Source organism: Littorina saxatilis, linkage group LG1 (assembly GCF_037325665.1).
Source record: "Littorina saxatilis isolate snail1 linkage group LG1, US_GU_Lsax_2.0, whole genome shotgun sequence".
In the NCBI taxonomy this organism is placed as follows: domain Eukaryota; kingdom Metazoa; phylum Mollusca; class Gastropoda; order Littorinimorpha; family Littorinidae; genus Littorina; species Littorina saxatilis.
This window is the reverse complement of record NC_090245.1, coordinates 106,356,392-106,381,900: the sequence shown is the minus strand read 5'-3', so window position 1 is coordinate 106,381,900 and position 25,509 is coordinate 106,356,392. Positions and strand designations below refer to the sequence as shown.

Genomic DNA, 25,509 nt, shown 5'->3' with positions numbered 1-25,509 from the left:
ATCGGCTTTCAATCATGCTCTATCGTTCCACGGCACAAACTCTCTCTCTCTCTCTCTCTCTCTCTCTCTCTCTCTCTCTCTCTCTCTCTCTCTCTCTCTCTCTCTCTCTCTCTCTCTCTCTCTCTCTCTCTCTCTCTCTCTCTCTCTCTCCCTCTCTCTCTTTCTAACATACAAACATTTCCAGCTCAAAAATCAACAATTTGAATAGGTACAACAACAACACAAGTGTACTACACCAGCATACATTATTCAAATCAAACCTGCTCTAACATTCCACAGCACAAACTATGTATAACACATAGAGAGAGAGAGACAGAGAGAGAGAGAGAGAGAGAGAGAGAGAGAGAGAGAGAGAGAGAGAGAGAGAGAGAGAGAGAGGGAGGGGGTGACCAGGTTCGAATCTAACAATATGGCGCGGAATCTCCTCCTCCTTCCTCTCATCCTACCCCCTCCCCCTCCCTCACCCCCCTACCTCCCTTCTCCTCCTCCTTCCTCTCATCCTTCCTCTCCTCCTCCCAGCTACCCCCTTCTCCTCCTCCTCTTCCCAGCCTATCACCCTTCTCCTCCTCCTTCCTATCCTCCGTGCCCTGCCCCCCCCCCTTCTCCCCCTCCTTCATCTCTCCCCCTACTCCTTCCTCTCTCCCCCTACTCCTTCCACTCCTCCTCGTATTCCTCTTCCCTTCTCCTTCCCATCCTCCTATCTCTCCTCCTCCTTCCTCTCCTCCTCTTCCCCATCTCCTCTTCCTTCCTCTCTCCTCCTCTCCCGCATATCCCCCTTCTCCTCCTCCTCTCCCCCATATCCCCCTCCTCCTCTCCCCCATATAACCCTTCTCCTCCTCCTCCTCTCCCCCTTCTTGTCCTCCTCCTCTCACCCATATCACCCTTCTCCACCTCCTCTCCCCTATATCCCCCCTCTCCACCTCCTCTCCCCTATATCCCCCTTCTCCTCCTCTCCCCCATATCCCCCTTCTCCTCTTCCTCCTCTCCCCTATATCCCCCTTCTCCTCCTCCTCTCCCCTATATCCCCCTTCTCCTCCTCTCCCCCATATCCCCCCTCTCCTCCTCTCCCCCATATTCCCCTTCTCCTCCTCCTCTCCCCTATATCCCCCTTCTCCTCCTCCTCCTCTCCCCTATATCCCCCTTCTCCTTCTCTCCCCTATATCCCCCTTCTCCTCCTCCTCTCCCCTATATCCCCCTTCGCCTCCTCTCCCCTATATCCCCCTTCTCTTCCTCTCCCCTATATCCCCCTTCTCCTCCTCCTCTCCCCTATATCCCCCTTCTCCTCCTCCTCTCCCCTATATCCCCCTTCTCCTCCTCTCCCCTATATCCCTCTTCTCCTCCTCCTCTCCCCTATATCCTCCTTCTCCTCTCCCCTATATCCCCCTTCTCCTCCTCCTCTCCCCTATATCCCCCTTCTCCTCCTCTCCCCTATATCCCCCTTCTCCTCCTCTCCCCCATATCCCCGCTCTCCTCCTCCTCTCCCCTATATCCCCCTTCTCCTCCATATCCCCCTTCTCCTCCTCTCCCCTATATCCCCCTTCTCCTCCTCTCCCCTATATCCCCCTTCTCCTCCTCCTCCTCTCCCCTATATCCCCCTTCTCCTCTCCCCCATATCCCCCTTCTCCTCCTCCTCTACCCTATATCCCCCATATCCCCCTTCTCCTCCTCTCCCCTATATCCCCCTTCTCCTCCTCTCCCCCATCTCCTCCTCTCCCCTATATCCCCCTTCTCCTCCTCCTCTCCCCCGTCTCCTCCTCCTCCTCTCCCCTATATCCCCCTTCTCCTCCTCTCCCCCATATCACCCTTCTCCTCCTCCTTCCAGTTCTCCTCTCCCCCATATTTCCCTTCTCCTCCTCCTTCCTCTCGTCCTCTCCCCCAAATCCCACTTCTCCTGCTCCTCCCTCCCCCCCCCCCCCCCCATATCCCCCTTCTCCTCCTCCTTCCTCTGCCCCCGATCCCCCTTCTGCTCATCCTTCCACTTCTCCTCTCCCCACCTCCCCATCTCCTATCCCCCTTCTCCTCCTCCACTCCTCCTCACACATCATTCATGAATGAAATGTCTTGTTCGATTGTTAATATAAAAACACTTTGTATTAGTATAAACGGATGTCTAGCTGATCTGAGCAACTTAGACCCAAATGAAAGGTATTACTATGTCAATGTAATTTTATAATCTTTGAGTTAGGCTACTCCTTATGTAATCCCTTAAATGCACATTGTGCTGCATTCCATACAATGTATTTCATAATTATGATTGATGTTTATTATGTGCGTCTGTCTTGATGTGTTGTATAAAGGACAGGTTGGAAGAAGAGGCCTTGCCTAACTCCTTTATCCTTTTGTAATAAAGTTCAGTGTTCTGGGTTCCCTACTCTTCCTCCTTTCTCTCGCCCCTATGCACTTCTCTTTGCTCTCCTCCTCCTCCCCCCCCTCCCACACTATCCCCCTTCTCCTCCTCCTTCCTCTCTTCCACTTCTCCTCCTCCTCTCCCCTTATCCCCTTCTCCTCCTTTTTCCTCTCCTCCTCCTTCTCAGAAATCAACGATGTAGGCCAACGAGCGGCAAGTGATGAGATCATCATCCTTATTCCCCTGGCGAGTAGCAAGCCTGCCGAAGGCGTCTCTGTGCACCGGCAGCGCCATCACCCGACACTCGTTATCTCCTTCCAGGTGACGATATGTTTCTGTCACCCGCGATCGCGAGGGCCCTGCGCCCGGGCCGGGAGTCGTGCTGGAACAGACGCTGCCACTCGGGCCCGCACCCGTAGACGACCCGTCCCCAGGGCCACCCTTCAGGAACCGGCCGCAGCGGCCACACCTGCAACGGAATTGTTGGTGTTGGTTTGGAGGTGGTCTTTACTTGCTAGTTTGGTCGGTTGGTTCGTTGTGGTAGTGTGTATGTGTTTGTTTGTTTGTTTGTTCTTGGCAGTATTTTGCTCAAAAGAACACACATAGTGTCAACGGTATTCAGATTTGAAGTTTTACTTTCACACGTGTTCAAATCAACGCCCAATACATGCATGACTTATTATCAATAACATATAAACATCCACCAACTGCACAACCCCCCCCCCCCCTTCCCCCTCCACCATCCTGATCCACATGTCTTCCATCCACACACACCCTCCCGCACCAACCAACCACATTCTCAACACCACGCACCCTCCCGCACCAACCAACCACATTCTCAACACCACACACCCTCCCGCACCAACCAACCACATTCTCAACACCACACACCCTCCCGCACCAACCAACCACATTCTCAACACCACACACCCTCCGGCACCAACCAACCACATTCTCAACACCACGCACCCTCCCACACCAACCAACCACATTCTCAACACCACGCACCCTCTACGCACCCAACCCCTCATCCTCACCTAACAGCAGAGCAACCAGCACAGCCGCCAGGAGGTCTCCGGGGTTCTTCAAGAGCTCCACGAGTCGGTGGCTGACGCGCCGCGCCTCCAGCCGCGGACATTTTTAGCTTGTCGAAGTAAGGCACATAAGGCTGGAGGCTAAGCTCCGTGTCTCGCTGGATCAGCAGCTCCTCGAAGAAGCCCGCGGCGTGGGCGTAGATGTTGGCGGGCTGGCTGAGCATGAGCTCGCGGGCGAGCATCTCCAGATAGAAGCGGAAGGCAGGGGGCAGCTTGCGGCGCCAGTAGGCCCGCTCGATGGAACGGGTGGGGATCTTGTTCATGTCCACCGTCGCCTCGTCCTCGTAAGCCGACATGGTGGTAGTGTCGGTGGTGGTTGTGGCTGTGGTGGTGTTGGTGGGATTTGGGATGGGGGATGGGGGAGGGGGGTTGAGATGGCTTGAACCCTGTGGATGTAAATTGTGTGCTAGCTGTTTGGCTGGCTGGCTGGCTGGCTTGCTGCATGCCTGCGTGTCTGTCTATCTGTCTAACTATGTATCCATCTGTCTATAGATCTGTCTATTGGTTGGTCTGTCGATCGTCCTTCCTGTCTTTTTGTCGGCCAATCGGTCTGTCTGTTTTAGCGGCTTAAACGTGTGGTATTAAAGTGTGAGCTGGCCGGCTGGTTACGTGGTTGACTGTCCGTCTGTCTGTCTATCAAGAAGTGGCGTAAACCTGTGGTTGTTAAACGGGGTACATATAAAGCTCGTGTGTGTGCGTGTGTGCGTGTGTGTGTGTGTGTGTGCGTGTGTGTGTGTGTTTGTGTGCGTGTGTGTGCGTGTGTGTGTGCGGTCGTGTGCTTGTTGCTGGGGCGCATGCGTGTTGACCCACCCGGACCAAATCAGATGACGATTTTTTTTTTTTTTTTTTTGTAGTCTATCATCTATGGGTGTTGTTTTAGACAGGATGCTGAAAAGAACCAAAATAATAATAACGAAATACTCACCTTAGAAAATGGATAAAAACCAGCCTGGGGACTTCTCTTGTGTTGAGAACTTCGTCAGCTAGTTTACACTGAATTCAAATAAAGAATGAGAAACAGCATGGACATGAACTCGACAGTAGAACAAATACAGTGACAAGGTTTCGATGCTTCGAAAATGACGTTGTCGTAGACAATGATAGATTTCATTACGTCATTCACTTTGACGTGATTGTCTACTTCGTACATCGATGTCGCGATAGCTCAATGGAAAATCCCTCCCCCTTCTCTCTCTCTCTCTCTCTCTCTCTCTCTCTCTCTCTCTCTCTCTCTCTCTCTCTCTCTCTCTCTCTCTCTCTCTCTCTCTCTCTCTCTCTCTCTCTCTCTCTCTCTCTCTCTCTCTCTCTGGTTTTATTTTATTTATTTTTTATTTACGTGTATATTTTATGTTATTATAGTTCCCTCTTTTGGCGAGGGCTGGTTGAAAACAAAATCGTTTGTATTGCTTATGCCACAACCCTCGTACAATAAAATTTGATTTGATTTCATAAGAATTACCTTGCGAAACTTGAATAATAACCAATTTCGATGCTACTTTGCGTAACTTAAAATTGTAAATGTACAGTTCCCCAAAGCATGTTACTTTCACAAATGTTAAAAGTATTTATAAGCTAAAACCGGACAATATTCTGTAAAATATCTGTGAATGTATTGTTTTGTCAATAACAAACGTTCCAACAACCTACCTTTCTTGTTTTTATATTTAGTCAAGTTTTGACTAAATATTTTAACGTAGAGGGGGGAATCGAGACGAGGGTCGTGGTGTATGTGTGTGTGTGTGTGTGTCTGTGTGTGTGTGTAGAGCGATTCAGACTAAACTACTGGACCGATCTTTATGAAATTTGACATGAGAGTTCCTGGGTATGAAATCCCCGAACGTTTTTTTCATTTTTTTGATAAATGTCTTTGATGACGTCATATCCGGCTTTTCGTGAAAGTTGAGGCGGCACTGTCACGCCCTCATTTTTCAACCAAATTGGTTGAAATTTTGGTCAAGTAATCTTCGACGAAGCCCGGGGTTCGGTATTGCATTTCAGCTTGGTGGCTTAAAAATTAATTAATGACTTTGGTCATTAAAAATCGGAAAATTGTAAAAAAAAATAAAAATTTATAAAACGCTCCAAATTTACGTTTATCTTATTTTCCATCATTTGCTGATTCCAAAAACATATAAATATGTTATATTCGGATTAAAAACAAGCTCTGAAAATTAAATATATAAAAATTATTATCAAAATTAAATTGTCCAAATCAATTTAAAAACACTTTCATCTTATTCCTTGTCGGTTCCTGATTCCAAAAACATATAGATATGATATGTTTGGATTAAAAACACGCTCAGAAAGTTAAAACAAAGAGAGGTACAGAAAAGCGTGCTATCCTTCTTAGCGCAACTACTACCCCGCTCTTCTTGTCAATTTCACTGCCTTTGCCATGAGCGGTGGCCTGACGATACTACGAGTAAAATGGCGTTGCGTTCAGTTTCATTCTGTGAGTTCGACAGCTACTTGACTAAATATTGTATTTTCGCCTTACGCGACTTGTTTTATTCTAAAACTTGACGAATAATGAAAAAAGCTGCCCTGTGATCATTGACTGAGACTGAGCGTGCTCCCATGGGGTCGCCTTCACGCGGCGGGAGCGTTTAAACAGAGCTACCCCACCCCTTTACTTTTCTTCTTTTGTCTTATTTCTGCCTTACCAGTCCTTTCACCTATATTTCCTTCCAAGAAAACTCTCCCTACTATTCCCTGCAGTTTTCCAATTCTTTTCTTGTCTTATTTCTACCTGACTGGATCCATCACCTTTATTTCACTTACCAAAAGTCTTCTTTTCCACATCCTTATTTCTCTGCACCCCGCATGTCGTAAGAGGCGACTAACGGATTCTCCTTTTACCCTTGTTAAGTGGTTCTTGTATAGATTTTAGTCAAGCAGTATGTAAGAAATGTTTAGTCCTTTGTACTGGAAACTTGCATTCTCCCAGTAAGGTAATATATTGTACTACGTTGCAAGCCCCTGGAGCAAATTTTTCATTAGTGCTTTTGTGAACAAGAAACAATTGACAAGTGGCTCTATCCCATCTCCCCCCTTTCCCCTATCCCATCTCCCCCCTTTCCCTCGTCGCGATATAACCTTCGTGGTTGAAAACGACGTTAAACACCAAATAAAGAAAGAAAGAAAGACTGAGCGTGAGAGGAGCTAGTTCGACCATGCTGTTTAAAGGGAAGCAACCATTTTTAAGGCACTTTCTTCAAGGAACCAATCCATTACCTCCCTTTGCACAGTGGACGAATTTGTGAGACCGCATGAACAAAATCGAAAATTTTTAAGTAAATTTTCATTTCATTAATATACTTACCCGAATCACATAAAGAGCATTGACGCAGTCTGAATAGCTAAGGTCTGAAAAGGCTACCCGTCTTAAAGTTTAAAAGGGAAGCAACCCAACCACAAAAAAGGTAAACACAGCTATGGCAATGACCATATACCCGGGGAGTTACCTCCCCTGCTGGGTATGTGACGTCACTTCCACTGCTGCACCACGTGGTATACTCATTCGACATTAAAGAAAACTAAAATATCATAAGCGGGGTTGGCGGGAGGGAATACACTATGTGATTCGGGTAAGTATATTAATGAAATGAAAATTTACTTAAAAATTTTCGATTAAATTACATATTCTTACTCCGAATCACATAAAGAGCAGATAGCATCAACAAGGCGGTGGGAATGAAAAACCAAACTCACTCTTAAAACCTTGCCAAAAAACTGGCCTGCTGCCAAAAGGTCAGGAAAAAGGCTCAGTGAGAAAGAAAATCTAACTCACCCTAAACCCTAGCCAGGAACTGGCCCACTGCCAAAAAGGCAGGTAAGGGCCTGAGACCCATCCTGATTGACAGCCGAGATGTCTCTCAGGCAAAAAAGTTGCGAAAGACAACATCAGAGAGCCAGAAATCTGAGCCCAGCACTTCTTCCGAACTCCTGGACCAAACGACCCAGAAAGAGACCCCAGCCTTGGATTAACCCGAGCCGAGTAGGGGGAAAGACAAGCTGCCCCCCCCCCCCCCTTTCCTATGGAAGGAAATGCCGCCCTAGAAACGATCCGTGCGTAAGGATGTCCACTCAGAGCAGTGAAGGACAAGCCTCACGGAGACCGTAAGACAATCATGCCAAAGTACGCAAACCTTGGGAAGGAGTGAAGCCCGAAAGGACTGTGAGATAAAAGTCAGCTCCAGAAAAGAGTGATTAATATCCACCAAGATAGAGAGGGAGGCAACTGAGTACAAGGTACCAGAGCCCACCTCGACAGGGAAATCCCGAAAAAGAGACGTTCGCCGGTAATCCTCTACCAGTCAATGCGAAAGCAGAGAGAGAGGTAATACGAGGAAGTAGATCGCGTCTGACTAACTCTGAAAGACTGAGAGTCAGGCGTAGAGATCAACGGCCAAACGCCGTAGTCATAGTTGCCTGTGGTAGAAGGGTGACTGTAAAAGGAAACCCGACCCAACGGAAGTCGTCCTGATTCACCTCGTGCTAGGACGAGGAAGAAGAGGAAGAGCCAAATCCGAAGTCACAGGAACCGAAAATGCCATAGCCACCCACGCTAGACAGGAGGCTATAGCACGGGCTAAGGCTGAAAGCCATGAAGCCCGAAGAACAACCATGTACCAAAGTACCAACAGTACACAGGTAAACATAAGAAACGTAAGTTTCGGCTGTCAAACCAGGTGCTGGGCTAAAAGCCCACAGCAAAGAAAAACCGGAACATTAGCTAACCCTCTGCCCAAAAGGAGAGGAGTAGCCAAAAAACCTGAGAGAGGTGTTAAGCCACAAAGAATGACTCCTCAAACATCCATTGCCAAAGACAATGCCCCCTCAGGAAAATCTGAATGTTACTTCCGAGGCCAACTCAAGCGCAGCTTAAGTTTGGACGAAACACCAGAACGAGTCTGATCGCTAGAGAAAGACAGAGTCAGCCTCGGCGAAAGACAAACCAGGACCAAGTCCAGAAGCTTGTGGCCAAAAGTGAGAAAAGACGGGGAAGCCTGACGACAGGAGACCCCACTCGAACAGAAATCGTCCTATCTCATCTCCTGCTTAAGATGAGAATAAAGGAAGAAAGTCTAAGTCCGAAGCCACAAGAAAAGGGAAAACAACAACCGTCACCGCCAACAGGTGGAATGGCTGTTGCACCAGCCGAGGCTAAAAAACCTGGATGCCCTAAGGTCAGCCGTTGTTCCAAAACTCAGACGTACCTATGAAGCGTCTGTGAAAGAAACAACCTCTCCGGTAAAACCGGAAGTGCCACTGCAGCAGCCCATGACTGAACTACTGTGACACTCACTGAGGACTGAGGCAGTATGCCCAAAGAACAGCGCTAGATCAGACCAGAAGAGACCTCAGCGGGTGCTCGAGCTGATGGGCCTAGATCACTGTTAAAAGATCGGACTCAAGCATAAGCAAATATGCACACATAAGATCGATGGGAGTCGCCCGACCTCACCACTCCCACAACTATTGGCTGTGTCCAGAGACCATCCAATGAAAATTGCAAGTAGGAGACCCCCCCGCCATCGCCCAAGCGAAGGGCGGAGGAGGGGGGGGTGTGTGTGATCGGGGGCACTTCCTTGTGGGGAGAGGCTTGCTGCTATGGCTGTCCTCCTTCCTGCCCAAAAGTGATCTATTTCTCGACAATCGAGAATCCGGCAGAGACTGCCTATTGGCCTCCGGCTTAAAACGTCCCGAGGCCTGAGCATGCCTCCCATGAGGAGGCTAGCTCTGCTTTAACCCTTGTAGAGAGAAGTCAGTGATCTGATTTCTCGACAATCGCTGATCTCTATTCACTGAATCTACCTTTCTTTTCTGGTAAAAACACCAAAGTCCGAAAAGTAGGTCCCTCTACCCCGAGCAAAGCCCAAATGTCTCTCCTAGCCTGCTCAGAGAACTGAGAATGCGAGAGAAACGAGTCCCTCCGACACCTGACTGTAAAATGAGGTGAAGGGAGGGAAGCCCCTTTTTGCACTTCGTTCGCCCTAGTAGGGCTGACTAACAGAGTGGAGATGTCATCAGAGTCCTGATACACGCTAAGTGTGAAAGGTTCAGTGACTCCGGGAAAGAGCGCGAGGGCGCTCTGACGATCATCTCCGACTGAAAAAGAGGCAAATTCCAAAAACTGACGTCCAAAATCCTCTAAGTTCCTGCATTACCAGAAAGGTGTATGCGGAAGAGCAAAGACACCAGCAAGTTCCGACCCAGCTTCAGAGAAGAGAACTTCTTATAACAAGAAGAAACCAAAACCGAAGCCTGTGTAGCCGAAGACAGCCAAGGCTGAGCGTGTTCCGGAACTGACCCGTGAATAACGAGTAGCAGAACCGGAACCCGTGGATACCACTTCAGGTAGGAGATTGACGAGCCAAAAACCTGCGAAAGGTGGTACCCACATTGAAGGTGACTATTGAACCGGAAGTAGGAAAAAACTCCTCCTTCGCGGAACAGAAGTCCGACATCGCTGAATGCAACCAAAGAGGAAGCCGATGTACCTCCAAATAATATGTGGAAGTAACCTCCGTCAAGACCTCACGAGAAGCCAAGAGCTTAGACGGAAATCCAGAACATGTCTGATCATTGGCTAAAGACTGTATAACAGAATAGCCAAGGGAACTGACACGACCGAAGTCACAGTCGCCAGTGGAAAACTACTGAACGGGATGACCGGAAAACCGGAAACCCGTCCACCCGGAAACCGTCCTGTCTCAACCCCTCCCGTAAGAGGGTAAGAAAAAGAGGAGGTAAAATCCGAAGCCACCAGAACTGACTAGACAGTAGACGCAACACCCAACCAGTGAAGAGATTACTTGTCGCGGCCGAGGCTGAAAGCCTGAATGCCCGTAGGCCAGACAACGGTCAGCTCCAGGAAAGAACACACAGTGTAATTACAAAGGAGGACTTATGCTTCCGGTAAACCGGAAGCGCAGCGCCAGCGGCTACCGCCCTTGTACTGAAAACGCCGATGCCCGCAACGGGACAAAGGAGAGAACAAAACAGTGCCGCCGGCACTGAAAGGGAAGCCGACCCAACACCAGTATGGTGAAAGGAAGATTGCCCTAACAGCCCATAGGGCGGATGCACATCACTCGCTCACCGACATCCGGAAGGAGTGTCAGTAAGAGGAAAAGCGAATCCGGACTGAGCCGGAAACACAGCTGACGAAACCGCACCATGATGCGGAAACGAAGGTTGCGATGACTGGGGCCGGAAGCCCGAACGCCCATAGGCCAGTCAGCGGTCAACTCCAGGGAAGAACACACAGTGTAAATACCAAGGAGGACCTATGCTTCCGGTAAACCGGAAGCGAAGCGCCAGCGGCTACCGCCCGTGCTCTGAAAGCGCCAATGCCCGCAACAGGACAAAGAGAGGTCAGAACAGTGCCGCCGGCGCTGAAAAGGGAAGCCGACCCAACGCCAGAATGGTGAAAGGAAGACTGCCCTAACAGCCAACTGACTGCGTGTCAGAATAGTCGGGATGACCTTGACCAAAGTCAACTGAACCAGAGGCAAGCTGACGGTCAGGATAAGCCGAAACCGGAAATCCGTCAGACCGAAAACCGTCATGTCCCGTAACCATACCGGAAGGCAGGGACGGGAGCGCTGACGACAAGCTTGCAGCCGCCGGAACAGGAAGGGGTGTCGACCCAACACCATAGTGAAGAGAAGAATGCCCCAACTGGCCATAGTCAGGAAGCTGACTCTCAACCACGAACATCCGAGAAGGAGTACCGGGAAGAGAGACAGCGGATCCGGTCTAAGCCGGAAACACGGCCGGCGAAGCCACACCTTGATGTGGAAACGCTGGTCGTGATGACTGGGGCCGGAAGCCCTGTTGCCCGGAGGCCAGTCCACGGTCAACTCCAACCACTGCCGCTGAATGGGAGTGGAAGGAGGACCTTCGCTTCCGGGAAAACCCGGAAGCGCGACTTCCGAAGGAAACCGCCCTTGCTCAGAATCGAACTCACGCTGAATGGGTATTGAACGAAACTGAGCAGGAAAACGGGAGTGACCCGTGCCAGGTGAGCTCCGTATCTACAGACACCATCCGTTGGCTTCACGAGAGCCAGAGGACAAGCTCAACATACCTTGTAAGCTTCCTGCAGAAGCAGAAGCAGTAGTAGAAGTTCCGGTATCACCGGAAGCCGTCGCAACAGGAAAGGAAAAAGACGTCACAGAGCGGACATCGCTCCCTGCCGGCGGATGTAAAATGGTTTCCTCGGGAGAAGCACGCTTCAAAACGTCGCGCACTAAGTTGCGAAACTCTGTAACTAAGGAGCTCAACAAAGAAGAAACAAGAGAGGCTTGCCCGTCTGACGAGGACGAGCAAGCCGCCGAAGTGACGCAAGCAGTAGAAATACCGCTCGCGACAACGAGTTCCCCGGGGGGAGAAAGGTAACAGACATGACAGTGTTATTCTCTTTGTCCGAAAGGACAACTAGCACAGGTTTAGAACCTTAAGAAGATGATTTAGGCTTAAACTTGCCCTTAACATCGCCCTTGCCACGTCTACTCGCGTTATACGCCATGTCGGCCAAAATGCAAATGGCGGCCAACACAACAACAACAGTTACTGACGAAAATTCACAAGTCCAAAAAGGACGGAAAGTTATCAATAACAAGCCAAAAGTTCTTACGAAAAGCAAGATAAAATGGAAAGAGCTCACCAACTACCAGGTAGAAGATAAGCAGACGGGTAGGTGGTCGGTGGGTGTTATGAAAACTCCAACAACGCACACAGAGCCTATGGAAACACGACCTCTCGTCAGAACTGAAAGATGTCGAATGAGTATACCACGTGGTGCAGCAGTGGAAGTGACGTCACATACCCAGCAGGGGAGGTAACTCCCCGGGTATATGGTCATTGCCATAGCTGTGTTTACCTTTTTTGTGGTTGGGTTGCTTCCCTTTTAAACTTTAAGACGGGTAGCCTTTTCAGACCTTAGCTATTCAGACTGCGTCAATGCTCTTTATGTGATTCGGAGTAAGAATATGTAATTTAATGCGAGACAGGCTTGCAATGTGAGAGTTCACAAGCAACAGCAACAACAAAATTAATTATCATGTTCGGGGTTTCGGGAAGAAAGCAATTTTGATTCTGCAATTCCTTCTCCAAATTAAAAAAAAAAGTACAGGCAAATACAACACGGGCCATTTGCTTTTCCCCTGCCGTGTTTCGAATTGGTTTTTATCACAAGGAATGTAGCACTAGGATAAGTATCAACTGTAACAATTAGCTGCAATTCTTTTCATGATCACGCCACTTGGCTCAAACATGAATAATTCAATACACAAATTCCTGCTGTATTCAATCAAAATCAAAAATAAAAGTATTCTAAATAGTATATAACCTACAAATAACAATGCTACAGCTAACAATTTCAGCAATGTTCGAAGTAAAGTGAAAAAATAACTCGACTACAAAGTTATGCATGTTACGGACAAGTATTTTCCCCCAATACAGCTTAAGACTAGTTGCGAACCCGGGACCACAAAAGTAAGGACTAGCGCACTGTCAATCGGGCTATCTACCAACTGAGCTATTTTGTCGCACTGTAATCGAGGGAGATTTTAACTTCAAATATTACACTTGAGTTCTCGCGCGTGGCGACGACTCAGTGACTCGAGTTTCCGAGTCTCTCCGTTCGTATTTGTGTACTGTTCTCCAGATCTCACTGTTCGGGGGCTAGTTCAGTAACTGACCCTACGCTCCCGGTCATTTCGTATAAGTTTGGAAAGCAATATCAAGGAGCGATAATTTCAAGCGAGACCGACATTATTGATACAAAATGCATTGACCAATCGCCGAAAGGCGCATGAAAGGATTTCCCAAAATCCTCTATTCTCGATGACATACTAAGGAGTTAGTTCGGGAGAACGACGATCTATGCGGGATGGTTTATTATCTAAAGGTTAATGACGGGCGTCGATAGAGCCAATGAACAGGGATGGGAGCTTCTAATATGATAGATAAGACATCTGGCCAGACTTATTAGTGAGACAAGACCCTCCCTCTGCTTTGATGCATGCCGAAAGCTTACACTCCGACTGCTTCCTGTGGTGAGATTACATTTGAGGATAAATTGATTTCTTAAAAGGCTACTAGCAGAGACATACATTCTATCTATGTCTCTGCTACTAGTAACTTCAATAACAGTAATTCATGTACAAACAATTGTCACTGTGCACAAAGAGCATCCAGGGTGTTGGTTTTCGGTTTGTGTTCAAGTGAAGGAATGGTCTTGGTCTTATCTCAGCAGACTGATTGTGACACAGCATAGACCTATATTAGGTCCCTGCTACCAGTGACCTTGTCAATTCGTTTTCTCACCTATCTATATAATGGTGGCACATTGCCAAACAGTTCTACTTTACGCGTGTATTGAATTTCCCAATCGTTGGGTTACAAAAAGAGTGCATTAATATTGTTGGACCAGGAAGCAAGTAAGTCAAACATTGCTGTTCTAACAACAAGCCTGAGCACTTACCTTCGTTTCAACCTGGAAGCAGGTACGTGGTTTTTATTATTCAGGTGTGTGTTGTGAATTTAAATGATCACCAACGAACATGTTGTTGATGTTTTTTTAAGAAATGCTCTTCAACATCTGTGTGCTGAATTTAGTTGGAACGAGACTTTTGAGTTCATGATAATGTGTAAAAAATATATTGAATATTCACGAGATTGTCGACTCACGAGTCTTGAAAGATGCAATGCGTACAACAGACAAGTACCGTAGTGATAAGAGGACGAATAATGTAAACGTTCCTTTAGTCGCAGATTATATGTGTGTGTGTTTGTGTGTGAGTGTTTGTGTGTTTGTGTGTGTGTGTGCGTGTGTGTGTGTGTGTATGTGTGTGTGTGTGTGTGTACGTGTGTGTGTGTGCGTGTGTGTGGTGTGAGTGTGAGTGTGTGTTTGTGTCAGCGTGTGTATGTGTGTCAGTGTGTGTGTGTGCGTGTGTGCCAGTGTGTGTGTGTGTGTGTGTATGTGCGTGTGTGTGTGTGTGTGTGCTACATTGCTGATGGACATGAGCTGCAGGACATCATAGCCGATAGTAAAAAAAAAGATCAAACGAGTCGTTATCGTAAACGCTCCATGACCACGACGATGACCACGACGATGATGGCGACGATGATGCTGATGACGACGATGATAATGATGATTGATTATTGATGATTATTGATGATGATTGACGACGACGACGATGATGATAATAATGATGATGATGACGATGTTAACGACGACGACGATGATGATGTTAACGACGATGATGAATTTGACAGGACCCAATGGCCGGTTCTAAGAAAGGACCCAAGGAGTCGTGGCTGTTGGAACGTCAGCGCTCCATGGTAATGCGGGCAGCAGAGGAAGGTCTGAGCAACCTTGTCCTCATCGCAATGGACGCAGATCCCGCTGCTGACGTCACCAAGATGGCCGCTGCCAGGAGTGCCGGTGACGTGCCACTGATAACGGCATGCCTGAAGGGTCATCTGGACGTGGCCAAGACCCTCGTGGAGAAGTGTAAAGCTCCGTTGGACAGTCGCGCAGACGTGACGTTGGAAGGACAGTATTGCAAGGGCATGACGCCTCTCTGGGCTGCATCATACAGTGGCAACCTGGACCTTGTTAAGTGAGTTGTTCAGAGAAATACGGCCTACCCTCCATCCCATTCTGATCATCAGAAATCGTGTAGCTTGCTTTTTTCTCTCTGTACGCAAATACAAAACATTCGAGTAGCTTTGAATGTTTGTATCTTTTTAACATCAAGCCCAGCTAAGGTTATTTCGTTCTGTATTCAACACCTGACGTTTTCAGTTGAAAATATCGTAACTATCATAATGATTCTCAGATCATACAAATTGTCTCCATTTTCTTCAGGTATGCAATATCCAGAGTTTTCAACTGAAACAGTCGTAAATGCACCTATCAATGTCCACACATACGACGATTCTCACTTCATTATCTGCAGGTTTCTAGTTCAGAAAGGAGCTGGTGTCAATGTGATCGCCGTGTCCCAGTCTTCGCCTTTGCGAGCCGCAGCCTATAAAGGTCACCTGCCCGTTGTCAAGTTTTTGGCGGAGAAGGGGGCTGATGTGAACAGCACCAACAGACATGGTCACTCTGCGTTAATGATCGCTTGCTACAATGAGCATCGAGACGTCGCAGAGTACCTGCTGGATCACGGAGCGGATGTCAACTACAGCCCACCAGTGATAGGTCAGCGGATTTACACTTCATGGGAAAGGGACTAGCTCGCTCTCTCTCTCGCTCTCTCTCGCTCTCTCTCTCTCTCTCTCTCTCTCTCTCTCTCTCTCTCTCTCTCTCTCTCTCTCTCTCTCTCTCTCTCTCTCTCTCTCTCTCTCTCTCTCTCTCTCTCTCTCTCTCTCTCTCTCTCTCTCTCTCTCTCTCTCTCTCTCTGATATCGATTAGTTTGTGCGCGGGACATACAGGAAAAGCCACCAGTGTGCACCTGCTATTTCAAGGACATAATTGGTTTTGCGTTGGTTTCACTGTCACTATGCAACAGTTTTTGGTGTGTGTGTTTGTTTGGTTTTTTTGTGTGCAGAATAGCAATAATATCTGATATTCTGACGAGGAAATTCTACTGCGGCGGTGAGACAAAGACGAGGTGTATTAAACTGGTTGCGAGTTTGTCGCGTTGAGTTTGTTGTTGTATAATTATTTAATTATGTCCGTACCCGTACACTGCTGTAGAAACAGCCTGTGATGATGATGAAACGTGACTTTTCAACGAAAACGCCCGATAGAGCTCAGCTTAAACATAATTATTCACAACTGTTAGCCATATTTTGGGGACTATGCAATGCCATGACGGTTTATGTGTTTACTGAGTGGTTGCCGTGAACAACACCGCAAGTCGAGTTTACCACATCATTGTGATTTTCCATTTGCAGGTGATGAATCTGATGTTATTGGCACAACGGCTTTGCATGACTGTGCCATGAACGGAAACATGGGACTTTGCAGACTGCTTCTGGCACGCGGTGCGTCCATCACACGTTGCCAAAACAACGAAACGCCCTTGTTGATTGCTGCCAAAAAATGCCACGACGAGCTGGTCGAGTTTTTCCTGGACACGCCTGACTGCAGCCGTGACGACAAGGCCGACGCGCTAGAGCTGCTTGGCACTGAGCACTGGGAGAACGGCAACATTGATAAATGTCTGTCGCTATGGCAACGCGCAATGGAGGAGAGGCATCGTCCTGGAAAACCCGTCGTCTGGAAACGAGAGGCCGACGGAAAGGTCTCTCTCTCTCTCTCTCTCTCTCTCTCTCTCTCTCTCTCTCTCTCTCTCTCTCTCTCTCTCTCTCTCTCTCTCTCTCTCTCTCTCTCTCTCTCTCTCTCTCTCTCTCTATTAATCAAATCAAAATTTACTTTTAAAATTTTCGATACAAACTATGTTGTGAATTACACAAGAGCGAAGAATAACTATGCATCACTCTAGGTGTGTGCGTGTGCGGCGTGCTAGCACCCAGGGGTGTCGGAGAGAAAGTTAGAGAGAAACTTTACGTCATTCGTCCTTGTTGAAACTGTGTTTATAACTTTACTATTTTACAAACATTGCCCTTGTGCAAGAATGTGAACATACTCGCGCGGCCTTCATCTTATTGAGGAATCTTTAAACTAACTTTGTTAACGGTTTGTTCTACAGCTGCAACAGCTTAATTCGTGACCTGACTCGGACGTGCTCGCTTCTATAAGTGCCTCAGGTCGGACACGCTATAGGGACGGCATTGTGTGTGTCGTGCCCTGAAGCCATAGGCTTTTTTCATCCCCATGGACAAGCGGCTGGTGCTTCGACGATATTAAAGTCTACGTGAGGCATAAAAGAGATTCTACTTCTCTGTGCAAGACTTGTGTTACGAATCCTTTACAGTATTAACCTTTACTGGGTGCTAAATAATTGCATGAACTACTGGCTCTGGGCCGAGTTTGTGAACTGTTCAGCCTTAACTGAATTTCACCAGGACTGTTCCGCTTTAACTGCTTTAACCTTGTGTCCTTTTGTTTTCTGTGAACATTTTGTACATCTTGTACTTAAGCTTACATTATCTAGTATCCCGTTGTTTGTTGTGGGATTTTCTTTGCCTTTTGTCGGTCACCCTTCATTTTAAGCAACAGTTTGTTCTCTATTGTTGATTGCATACCTTTGTGTGCTGCTATCTCATCCTGTATCATTACTGCTGTTTGTTACAATATTGCACTTCGTTCTAATGTCAACAACATCAAACACTGTTCTCCGTATAGGGCATGTGAATATTTATCATTTAGTCAACAAAGTACATGATGTCTGTGTATTGCTAAACCAGCAACCAGAGCTGGTACAGCTCTTCGGTGTAAGTGAAACGCGTCTAGATTCGCGTATCTCAGACAGCCTTGTTAACATTCCGCATTATTCGGTTTTGCGACGGGACAATGCACGAGTAGGCCAAACAGGCATCGCTCTTTATGTTCATCAGTCCATTGCTGGGATTGTCAAACGTAGAACTGATCTTGAAGATGAAAATGTTGAATGTATGTGGTTAGAACTGAAGCATGACAAATCCTCTCCCTTGCTTATTGGCTATGTGTATCGTAACCCTGCTGAAACGTCAAGGTGGATTGATGATTTTGTTTCTATGATGGACAGAGTGAAGGCTCGTGACGAGAATGTTGTATTGCTTGGCGATTTTAACATTAACCTACTCAGGCCTCAAACAACATGGTGCTCAACCACAGCTCTGTTTGGTCTTCATCAGCTGGTAAAAACCCCTACAAGAGAAACAAATACTTCATCAACCCTGATTGATCATATTTATACTGATAATAAGAATATCGTTGCAAATGCGCAAGTAGTGCATTCCAGTTTTAGTGACCATCATTCTGTGTTTTGCTTGATTTCGCTTATATTGCCAAAATCATGTCATAAAGGCCACACAACAATCGAATACAGAAGTTTCAAGTATTTTGTTGAATCTGCCTTCTTCTTTGACCTTAACCAAGCCCCATTTTATAGCGTATTCAATTGTAGTGACGCAGAGAGCGCCTGCAAGATTTTTCACGATATTTTGTGCTCTATAATTGATAAACACGCACCACTACGTCAGCATAGAGTGAAACATCCCCAGCTCCCCCCTTGGTTAACCTCAGACATTATCGAGGCTATGGCGATGCGTGATCATTTCAAAGAGCGCAACATGAAAACAGAATATAAACTACAAAAAAATAAAGTGTTGGACACAGTGAGACAAGCAAAGACTGAATATTTTAATAAACTAATTTCTGGAAAAAAGGATACAGCTACAATCTGGCGAGCAGTGAATGAAATTCTTGATAAATCTAGGAAGGGATCAACCAATTCTCATTCACAAATATCTCCAAATGACTTCAACAAACACTTCATTTCGCTAGCAGACAACCTAAAATCTTGTCTCAAGCAAAATGATTCCCTTGATACGGATGATTGTCTTGAAAAATTAAAAACATTCTGTGAACAAAAGTTGACTCAAACTGACACATTTTCTATTCCTCCAATCTCAGTGCACGAGGTAGGAAAACTGGTAGAACAAATGGCGAATAAGAAGTCAATGGGTCCAGACAAGATTCCAGTCAAGTTGCTAAAACTTGCTTTACCTTACATTGTCGATTCCCTAACTTATGTTTATAACCTAAGCATACAACAAAATGTGTTCCCTTCTATTTTAAAGTGTGCAAAGGTATTACCACTTCCAAAAACTAAGGATCTTACAGACCCAAACAACTTTAGACCTATTTCCCTCTTACCTGTTCTATCTAAACCCTTAGAAAAGCACATACAAAAACACCTACTGGCATATATGGAACAAATGAATCTGTTTCATTCTTTTCAGTCTGGATTCCGCTCCAAGCATTCCTGCCACACCGCCTTAAGCTCTTTATGCGAGACTTGGCTGTCAGCAATAAACAAAGCAGAAATAACGGGAGCGTTGTTTCTGGACTTTAAGAAAGCCTTTGACCTAGTAGATCACTCACTTCTACTGACAAAACTAAAGTGCTATTTAAAAGACGACTCCGCCTGTGCCTTTTTTGAATCGTATCTTTCAAAACGGAAACAGTATGTATCCATTAACTGTAAAACTTCGTCAAACGAGATTGTCAGGAGTGGTGTCCCTCAAGGGTCTGTATTAGGACCTATCTTGTTCTGTATTTATATAAATGACTTACCCCTTCATGTGTCCGATGAAAAAGTTAGATGTGAGTTCTTCGCGGATGACTCTTCTGTTCACACCAGTCAAAAATCTTTGGAATCCGTCAACTCTTCTCTTCAAACAAGTGTGGATGAAATCACTGAGTGGTGCGTTTCTAATGCAATGATCATTCATCCGATTAAAACAAAGAGTATGGTGATAACCACGAGACAAAAACACCAGTTAAGTCCTTTACTATTACAACTGTCAGTTGGTTCAACTCAAGTGCAGCAAGTTAAGGAACATAGACTATTAGGTGTTACCATTGATCAAGAGTTGAAATGGCAAACTCATTTGAGTAATATTTGCAAAGTAGTATCAAAGAATTTGTACCTGTTATCAAAATTAAGGCATTACGCCGATTCTGAAGCACTCAAAATGTTCTATTACGCCCACATAATGCCTCATATAAACTTCGCTTCGACACTTTGGGATAACTGCAGTGATGTTCATTTAAAAAGACTCAATTCCCTGCATCGCCGAGCTGCAAAACTTATTCTGCATGATTTGAATAGGTCCACGGATGAAAAGCTAAAGCTCCTAAATTTCCTCCCTTTGAAAGATCAGTTGACGTTAAACAAGGCTGTGTTCATGTATAAAATTCTAAATGACGACTGTCCTAAATATTTGCAATCACATTTCAAACATGCCACAAAAAGATATGGGTCCCAAAAAATCATCCCTCCTATACCTCGCATAGACCTCTACAAATCGAGCCTAGCCTTCTCGGGAGCTTTTCTCTGGAACTCCTTCCCCCAACAGATAAGAAATGCAACTTCAGTGAAATTGTTTAAGAGACAGTCCCGTTCACACATCATTCGTGAATGAAATGTCTTGTTCGATTGTTATTTTGTTGAACATTTTGTACTAGTGTTAACGGATGTGTAGCTCATCTGAGCAACTTAATTCTCAAAATGAAAGGCTTAACTATGTCAATGTAATTTTGTAATTTTTGAGTTCTCCTTATATAATTCCGTAACTGCATATAGTATTGCAATTCATACAATGTATTTCTATATCTTATATGATTGAATTTTTATTTGTTATGTTCGTCTGTCTTTATGTGTTGTATAAAGGACAGGTTGGAAGAATAGGCTTTGCCTAAAACCTTTATCCTTTTGTAATAAAGTTCTGAGTCTGAGTCTGAGTCTCTCTCTCTCTCTCTCACATAATGCAACTGACAATTTATTTTTTAAATTTGTATCTGTATATACAGTTATAATGTATTAAGTTTGATGTGATAGTTCTTTGATTATATTGTTTTCTGTTCTTGTTGACCCTATATTAGGGCGAGGGCTGGATGTAAAAAAGCAATATTCTTGCTTATCTATTACCCTCGATAATAAAGATTTTGTCTTGTCTTGTCTCTCTCTCTCTCTCTCTCTCTCTCTCTCTCTCTCTCTCTCTCTCTCTCTCTCTCTCTCTCTCTCTCTCTCTCTCTCTCTCCCCCTCTCCCTCTCTCTCTCTCTCTCTACACACAGAATATTAAAAGGACGTTTGATGTGCACTACTGATTTGCGAATCCAAAAACCAAACCTGGTCTTGCCAGCTTGTGGCTTCATTCACAATGCTGCACAGACAGCAAAACTATCATGATCACAAACCTGATAAACTCCTTTGTGTCAGCAATGGTACGCTGCAATACGTACAGCGACAATAGTAAATTACGTAGAATCATTGGCAGTGTTGAACTTGGAACAGTTGTAACAGCATCACTTAAGAACATGACTGATCTTGTCCGGACTTCTCTTGTTACAGGTCGCTGCTTACGGTTATGCTGTGGAAGCCCAAACAATGGAAGAGCTGCGCAAGCTGAAGACGTCACGTGATGAGCACGAGCTAGGCGTGCAGTCCATGCTAATCAGAGAACGGGTTCTCGGCAAAACGAATGAAGGCACAACTTTCATCATAAGGTGTAATGCGGCTCTCTTCGCTGACGAAGGCAGATTTGACCAATCGATAGAGCTAATGCTGCATATCTTTGAAAATCTTAAGTCCGTTTGCCCGCTCAAGTCTCATACTGTGGATGTCTTCGCGTTACTGGTAAGTCTTCTTGTCAGCGGCCAAGACGTGGAGGGGCCCGGAGGAGTTATCTTTTCTAACACCTTAACCTGTCTGAAGTGGGCCGTGTCTGACTTTCAACGAGGCGAAGCGGTAGAAGAACAAGAAAGCAGAAGCGAAACTATCCTTACAAAACGCCAGAACCTGCTAAAGATCATCCTGCACATAATCTGCCTTCTTTACCAAACGCTGCATCGCGCCACTCCAAAAGAAACCCTGGAGTTCACAGAGCAAGTCCAGTCCCTTGTCAAGATGGATGTTCGTGATCAGAAAGGAAACACTCTGCTCCACATGGCCTGTGATGCTGACACCACTGACTTTGATACTGGAGGCAATCCGTACACTGGCTGCACTTTTCCTGCCCCGGAAGTGGTGCACGTTCTTCTGGATACCGGATGTGACGTGGCTGCTCGAAACGAGGCTGGAAAGACAGCGCTGCAGGTCGCCCAAGAGCAGGAAGGAGATCAGTCACAGATCACCAGCATCCTGATGGCGGCTGGATCGTAGAAGACAGCAGTGGCATCGAGGTTCCCAAATAATTCTGCAGCATTTCTTCTCGAAAGCAAATATTCACTTGTCTTAGCTGTCATATATATATCAAATCACAACTTGAGTGAATGAGAACTGATCAAATGTAATGTGTTAACAGCTGAGTCTGTGGACAGAAAAGAGTTAGTTTTAAGCGTCAAATTAAGAACAAACGCTACCAGAAATGTGATATAGTGGGGGTAAAACTAACGGTTTTGTGGTTTGTGCGTCTGTATCTGTTTTGCATGGCATATGCAAGTTATCCAAAGAAGGTAAATGTATCGAATGAAATGGTTTTTGAGAGCTCTAGAGCAATCATTTTGTCCGAATGGGAGATAGTCTTCTCGAGTTAAAGATCAAATGAATTACCATAGATGTGTCTCGACTACGTCAACCCGCGAAACTGATTCAGTTAAAAATAAAATGTAAGACACTCTCACTCTGCACTGAAAGCAGCCAAGCTGTGGACTTTCCGGTACGTGTCAGAGTGGATTTATGCTCTTATCACATGTAAAAGTCCAGGCAAATCTGCATTCATTCACGCGATTGTTCCCATGGGCAGAAAGAGTTCTTGTCTGTTTTTGATTTGCACCAGTTCCGTTCAATGTATTTGTTTTGCTCTGACTTGTGTTTTTGCTTCATTTTGATTTTTGGTGTTGCGTTTATATACATTTTATAAGTTTAAACAGTTGTATGCGAGTGCGGTAAACTACTATCTATATCTTTTTACGGCGTCTGTGTGTGTGTCTGTCTGTCTGTGTGTTCGCTATGCACGGCCAAAGTTCTCGATGGATCTGCTTCAAATTTGGTGGGCATATTCAGGTAGACCCCGGACACAATCTGGTCGATGAAAATTTTCAACACGTGCTCTCAGCGCGCAGCGCTGAACCGATTTTGGTTTATATGGTTTTTCTGTACATCCATTCCCAGTAACTCTTCCTTATCTTCTCCAGTGTTTTGAGCGTTTATCTCCCTTCCTTCGTGTGGCGTCAATCGCGTACGGTGCGCCACTCACCCGGCGAAGCCGGGTATTCGGCTCTACTTCTTCCCGGCGAAGCCGGTACCCGGCGAAGCGGGTAATCATCTTGTGTATATATATGTTTGACTTAAATCCATCATAAGGTTGAAGTGTTAAAGATATTCTTGTATTCCACGATAATGCATGACAAGAAAGGAAGTTGATCAGAGATCAACAGGGCGCAATCATGTTGGTGAACATTGTTTCCTTTGGGGTTATTATATATATATATACTGTACTTGATGAATAAATACCCGCTTCGCCGGGTACGGCGGCGCCGGGAAGAAGTCGAGCCAAATACCCGGCCGGCGCACCACACGGAGGAAGGGAGATAATCGCGACTGAACACACTGGAGAAGATAAGGAAGAGTTACTGGGAATGGATCCAGAGAAAAACCAAAATCGGTTCAGCGCTGCGCGCTGAGAGCACGTGTTGAAATATCTCATCGATGAGGTTGTGTCCGGGGTGTAGCTGAATACGGTCTCCAAATTTGAAAAAGATCCACCGAGAACTTTGGCCGTGAATCGCGGACACACACACACACACACACACACACACACACACACACACACACACAGACAGACACAAGTCGTATATATATATAGATACGACGTGTGTGTGTGTGTGTGTGTGTGTGTGTGTGTGTGTGTGTGTGTGTGTGTGTGTGTGTGTGTGTGTGTTTGTGTGTGTGTGTGTGTTTTGTGTGCAATAACTGATTTGCAAAAGGTAGTACATGTACATTGTATCTTCATGGTAAGAAGGATTGTAAGCATGTGTAAGAGACATAGACAAGGCAGAATGTTTGTAGGAAGATGTTTGAGGAACCGAGGAACATTTTGTTGAAATTGTGATCAAAGTGATAAATTCAACGAAGCAGCACAGATGTCGACCTGATGTACATGTCATGAGAGTAGTTGCTAATTGATGCCTGTGCTAGTATGTGAATGCACAAAAGTGTGTTTGTAATCATGCAGAATATTAATAGGGAGGAATGACTGAGGAAAATCGAAATGTGTTTTTCTTTTAGACAGTAGAGTACCCCTTAATATACATTTTAAAGTCCGTTTTAACTTAGTCATTACATAGGCTCAGTTCCCAGTGCGTGTAGGCAAGACATGTACATCACCGGTACACGTATTAGAAACTTTATCCAGATTTACCATGCATGGAACTACTACGAATAGCAGACGATCTAATTGCCGAAAGTCATTCTGTGTTGTTTTGGTGGATTTTTGTGTGATAAGGAACGCATACCTAATCAAGTTAAAATTGCTCAATTCAATATGACTAAAACGTTTGTTACTGCGGTAAGATGGAAACCAGTCATAACGTCCACAAGTCAAAACGTCCACGCCAAAACGTCCACAAAACGTCCACATGCTCATGGCCAAAACGTCCACAAGTCAATTCGATTTTAAGGCGTAAGGGTCACCCAGATTGTCGGACCAAAACTTATTTTTTTTATTCAGTCACTTGTAATCAATGAATTGGCTTGATATTTGGTAGTTTTCTTCAAAAATCATTATATTTTCAGAAAACATCAAGTTTGAATGCCTAAATTAAGTAGAACAACTGAAAAAATTATTTAGTTCGTAAAAAAATGGGCAAAATAAACCTGCAAAAATGCTAATTTTAGCATTTTTCAATGCACTCTTGGGGAAAAAATATGTGTCCAATTGAATAATAAATTGGCACTCATATTTAAAGCATCATTACCTACAGTATGTTCTAAAAGCTTTCTGTTTTGTTGGAAATTTTGCTTTTAGTAGCATTAGCAAAGAATACTATAATTCTATATATTATTATGATATATCACACAATCAAAAAAATTCTATTTTTCTGATTATCAGCTTCATTTTAGAACAAACTATAGCCAGTCCAGTGAACATTTGATGTGCAAAGTTTCAATGGAATAGGTGAATATTTAAAAAAGTTGATCATGCAGACAGTGTAGCTGCTCTGTGATTTCGCGCGAACTTTCACCACATTAAACATGATGATTTTCTCAAAAAGTTGACTCTTTTCACAGTAGGCTCGATAATTCGCTGCGAAATTCACTTTCAATGCACGAAAGCCGCCATCTTGCCGTCAACTGTAGGGAGCAGTCGTTGTACGGTTGGTGTAAACCAGAGAGACAGGTTAGGCTTATTATTTTCCAGCAGCTCAGCGCAAATAGGATTGTTGTTATTTTAGATATTTCGGCCAGTGATTTTTAATTCCCACCAAC

General features: G+C 45.4%; 3 protein-coding genes across 3 annotated transcripts in view; 1 reads left to right on the top strand and 2 right to left on the bottom strand.

Annotated features, from left to right (window-relative positions):
- LOC138949269 (zwei Ig domain protein zig-8-like) overlaps positions 1-25,509 on the bottom strand; it is a 344,604-nt gene that overhangs the window by 199,786 nt on the left and 119,309 nt on the right. The window lies entirely within an intron of this gene.
- On the bottom strand, positions 2,453-4,543 carry LOC138958790 (uncharacterized). The gene is made up of 3 exons (XM_070330081.1): positions 4,367-4,543; positions 3,385-3,827; positions 2,453-2,816 (listed from the first exon to the last, which is right to left on the bottom strand). The coding sequence occupies exons 2-3, from the start codon at positions 3,735-3,737 to the stop codon at positions 2,531-2,533; spliced, it is 639 nt and encodes a 212-aa protein (XP_070186182.1). The 5' UTR covers positions 3,738-3,827; positions 4,367-4,543; the 3' UTR covers positions 2,453-2,530.
- LOC138949107 (protein fem-1 homolog C-like) lies at positions 14,726-23,884 on the top strand. Its single transcript, XM_070320858.1, has 4 exons — positions 14,726-15,077; positions 15,417-15,664; positions 16,363-16,712; positions 21,433-23,884. The coding sequence occupies exons 1-4, from the start codon at positions 14,737-14,739 to the stop codon at positions 22,240-22,242; spliced, it is 1,749 nt and encodes a 582-aa protein (XP_070176959.1). The 5' UTR covers positions 14,726-14,736; the 3' UTR covers positions 22,243-23,884.

Coding starts and splice junctions, on each gene's coding strand:
- LOC138958790 (XM_070330081.1), bottom strand. CDS start 3,737: ATGTCGGCTTACGAGGACGAGGCGACGGTGGACATGAACAAGATCCCC. Junction 2,817..3,384: donor GCTGGTTGCTCTGCTGTTAG/GTGAGGATGAGG, acceptor ATTCCGTTGCAG/GTGTGGCCGCTGCGGCCGGT.
- LOC138949107 (XM_070320858.1), top strand. CDS start 14,737: ATGGCCGGTTCTAAGAAAGGACCCAAGGAGTCGTGGCTGTTGGAACGT. Junction 15,665..16,362: donor CTACAGCCCACCAGTGATAG/GTCAGCGGATTT, acceptor TTCCATTTGCAG/GTGATGAATCTGATGTTATT. Junction 16,713..21,432: donor AACGAGAGGCCGACGGAAAG/GTCTCTCTCTCT, acceptor CTCTTGTTACAG/GTCGCTGCTTACGGTTATGC.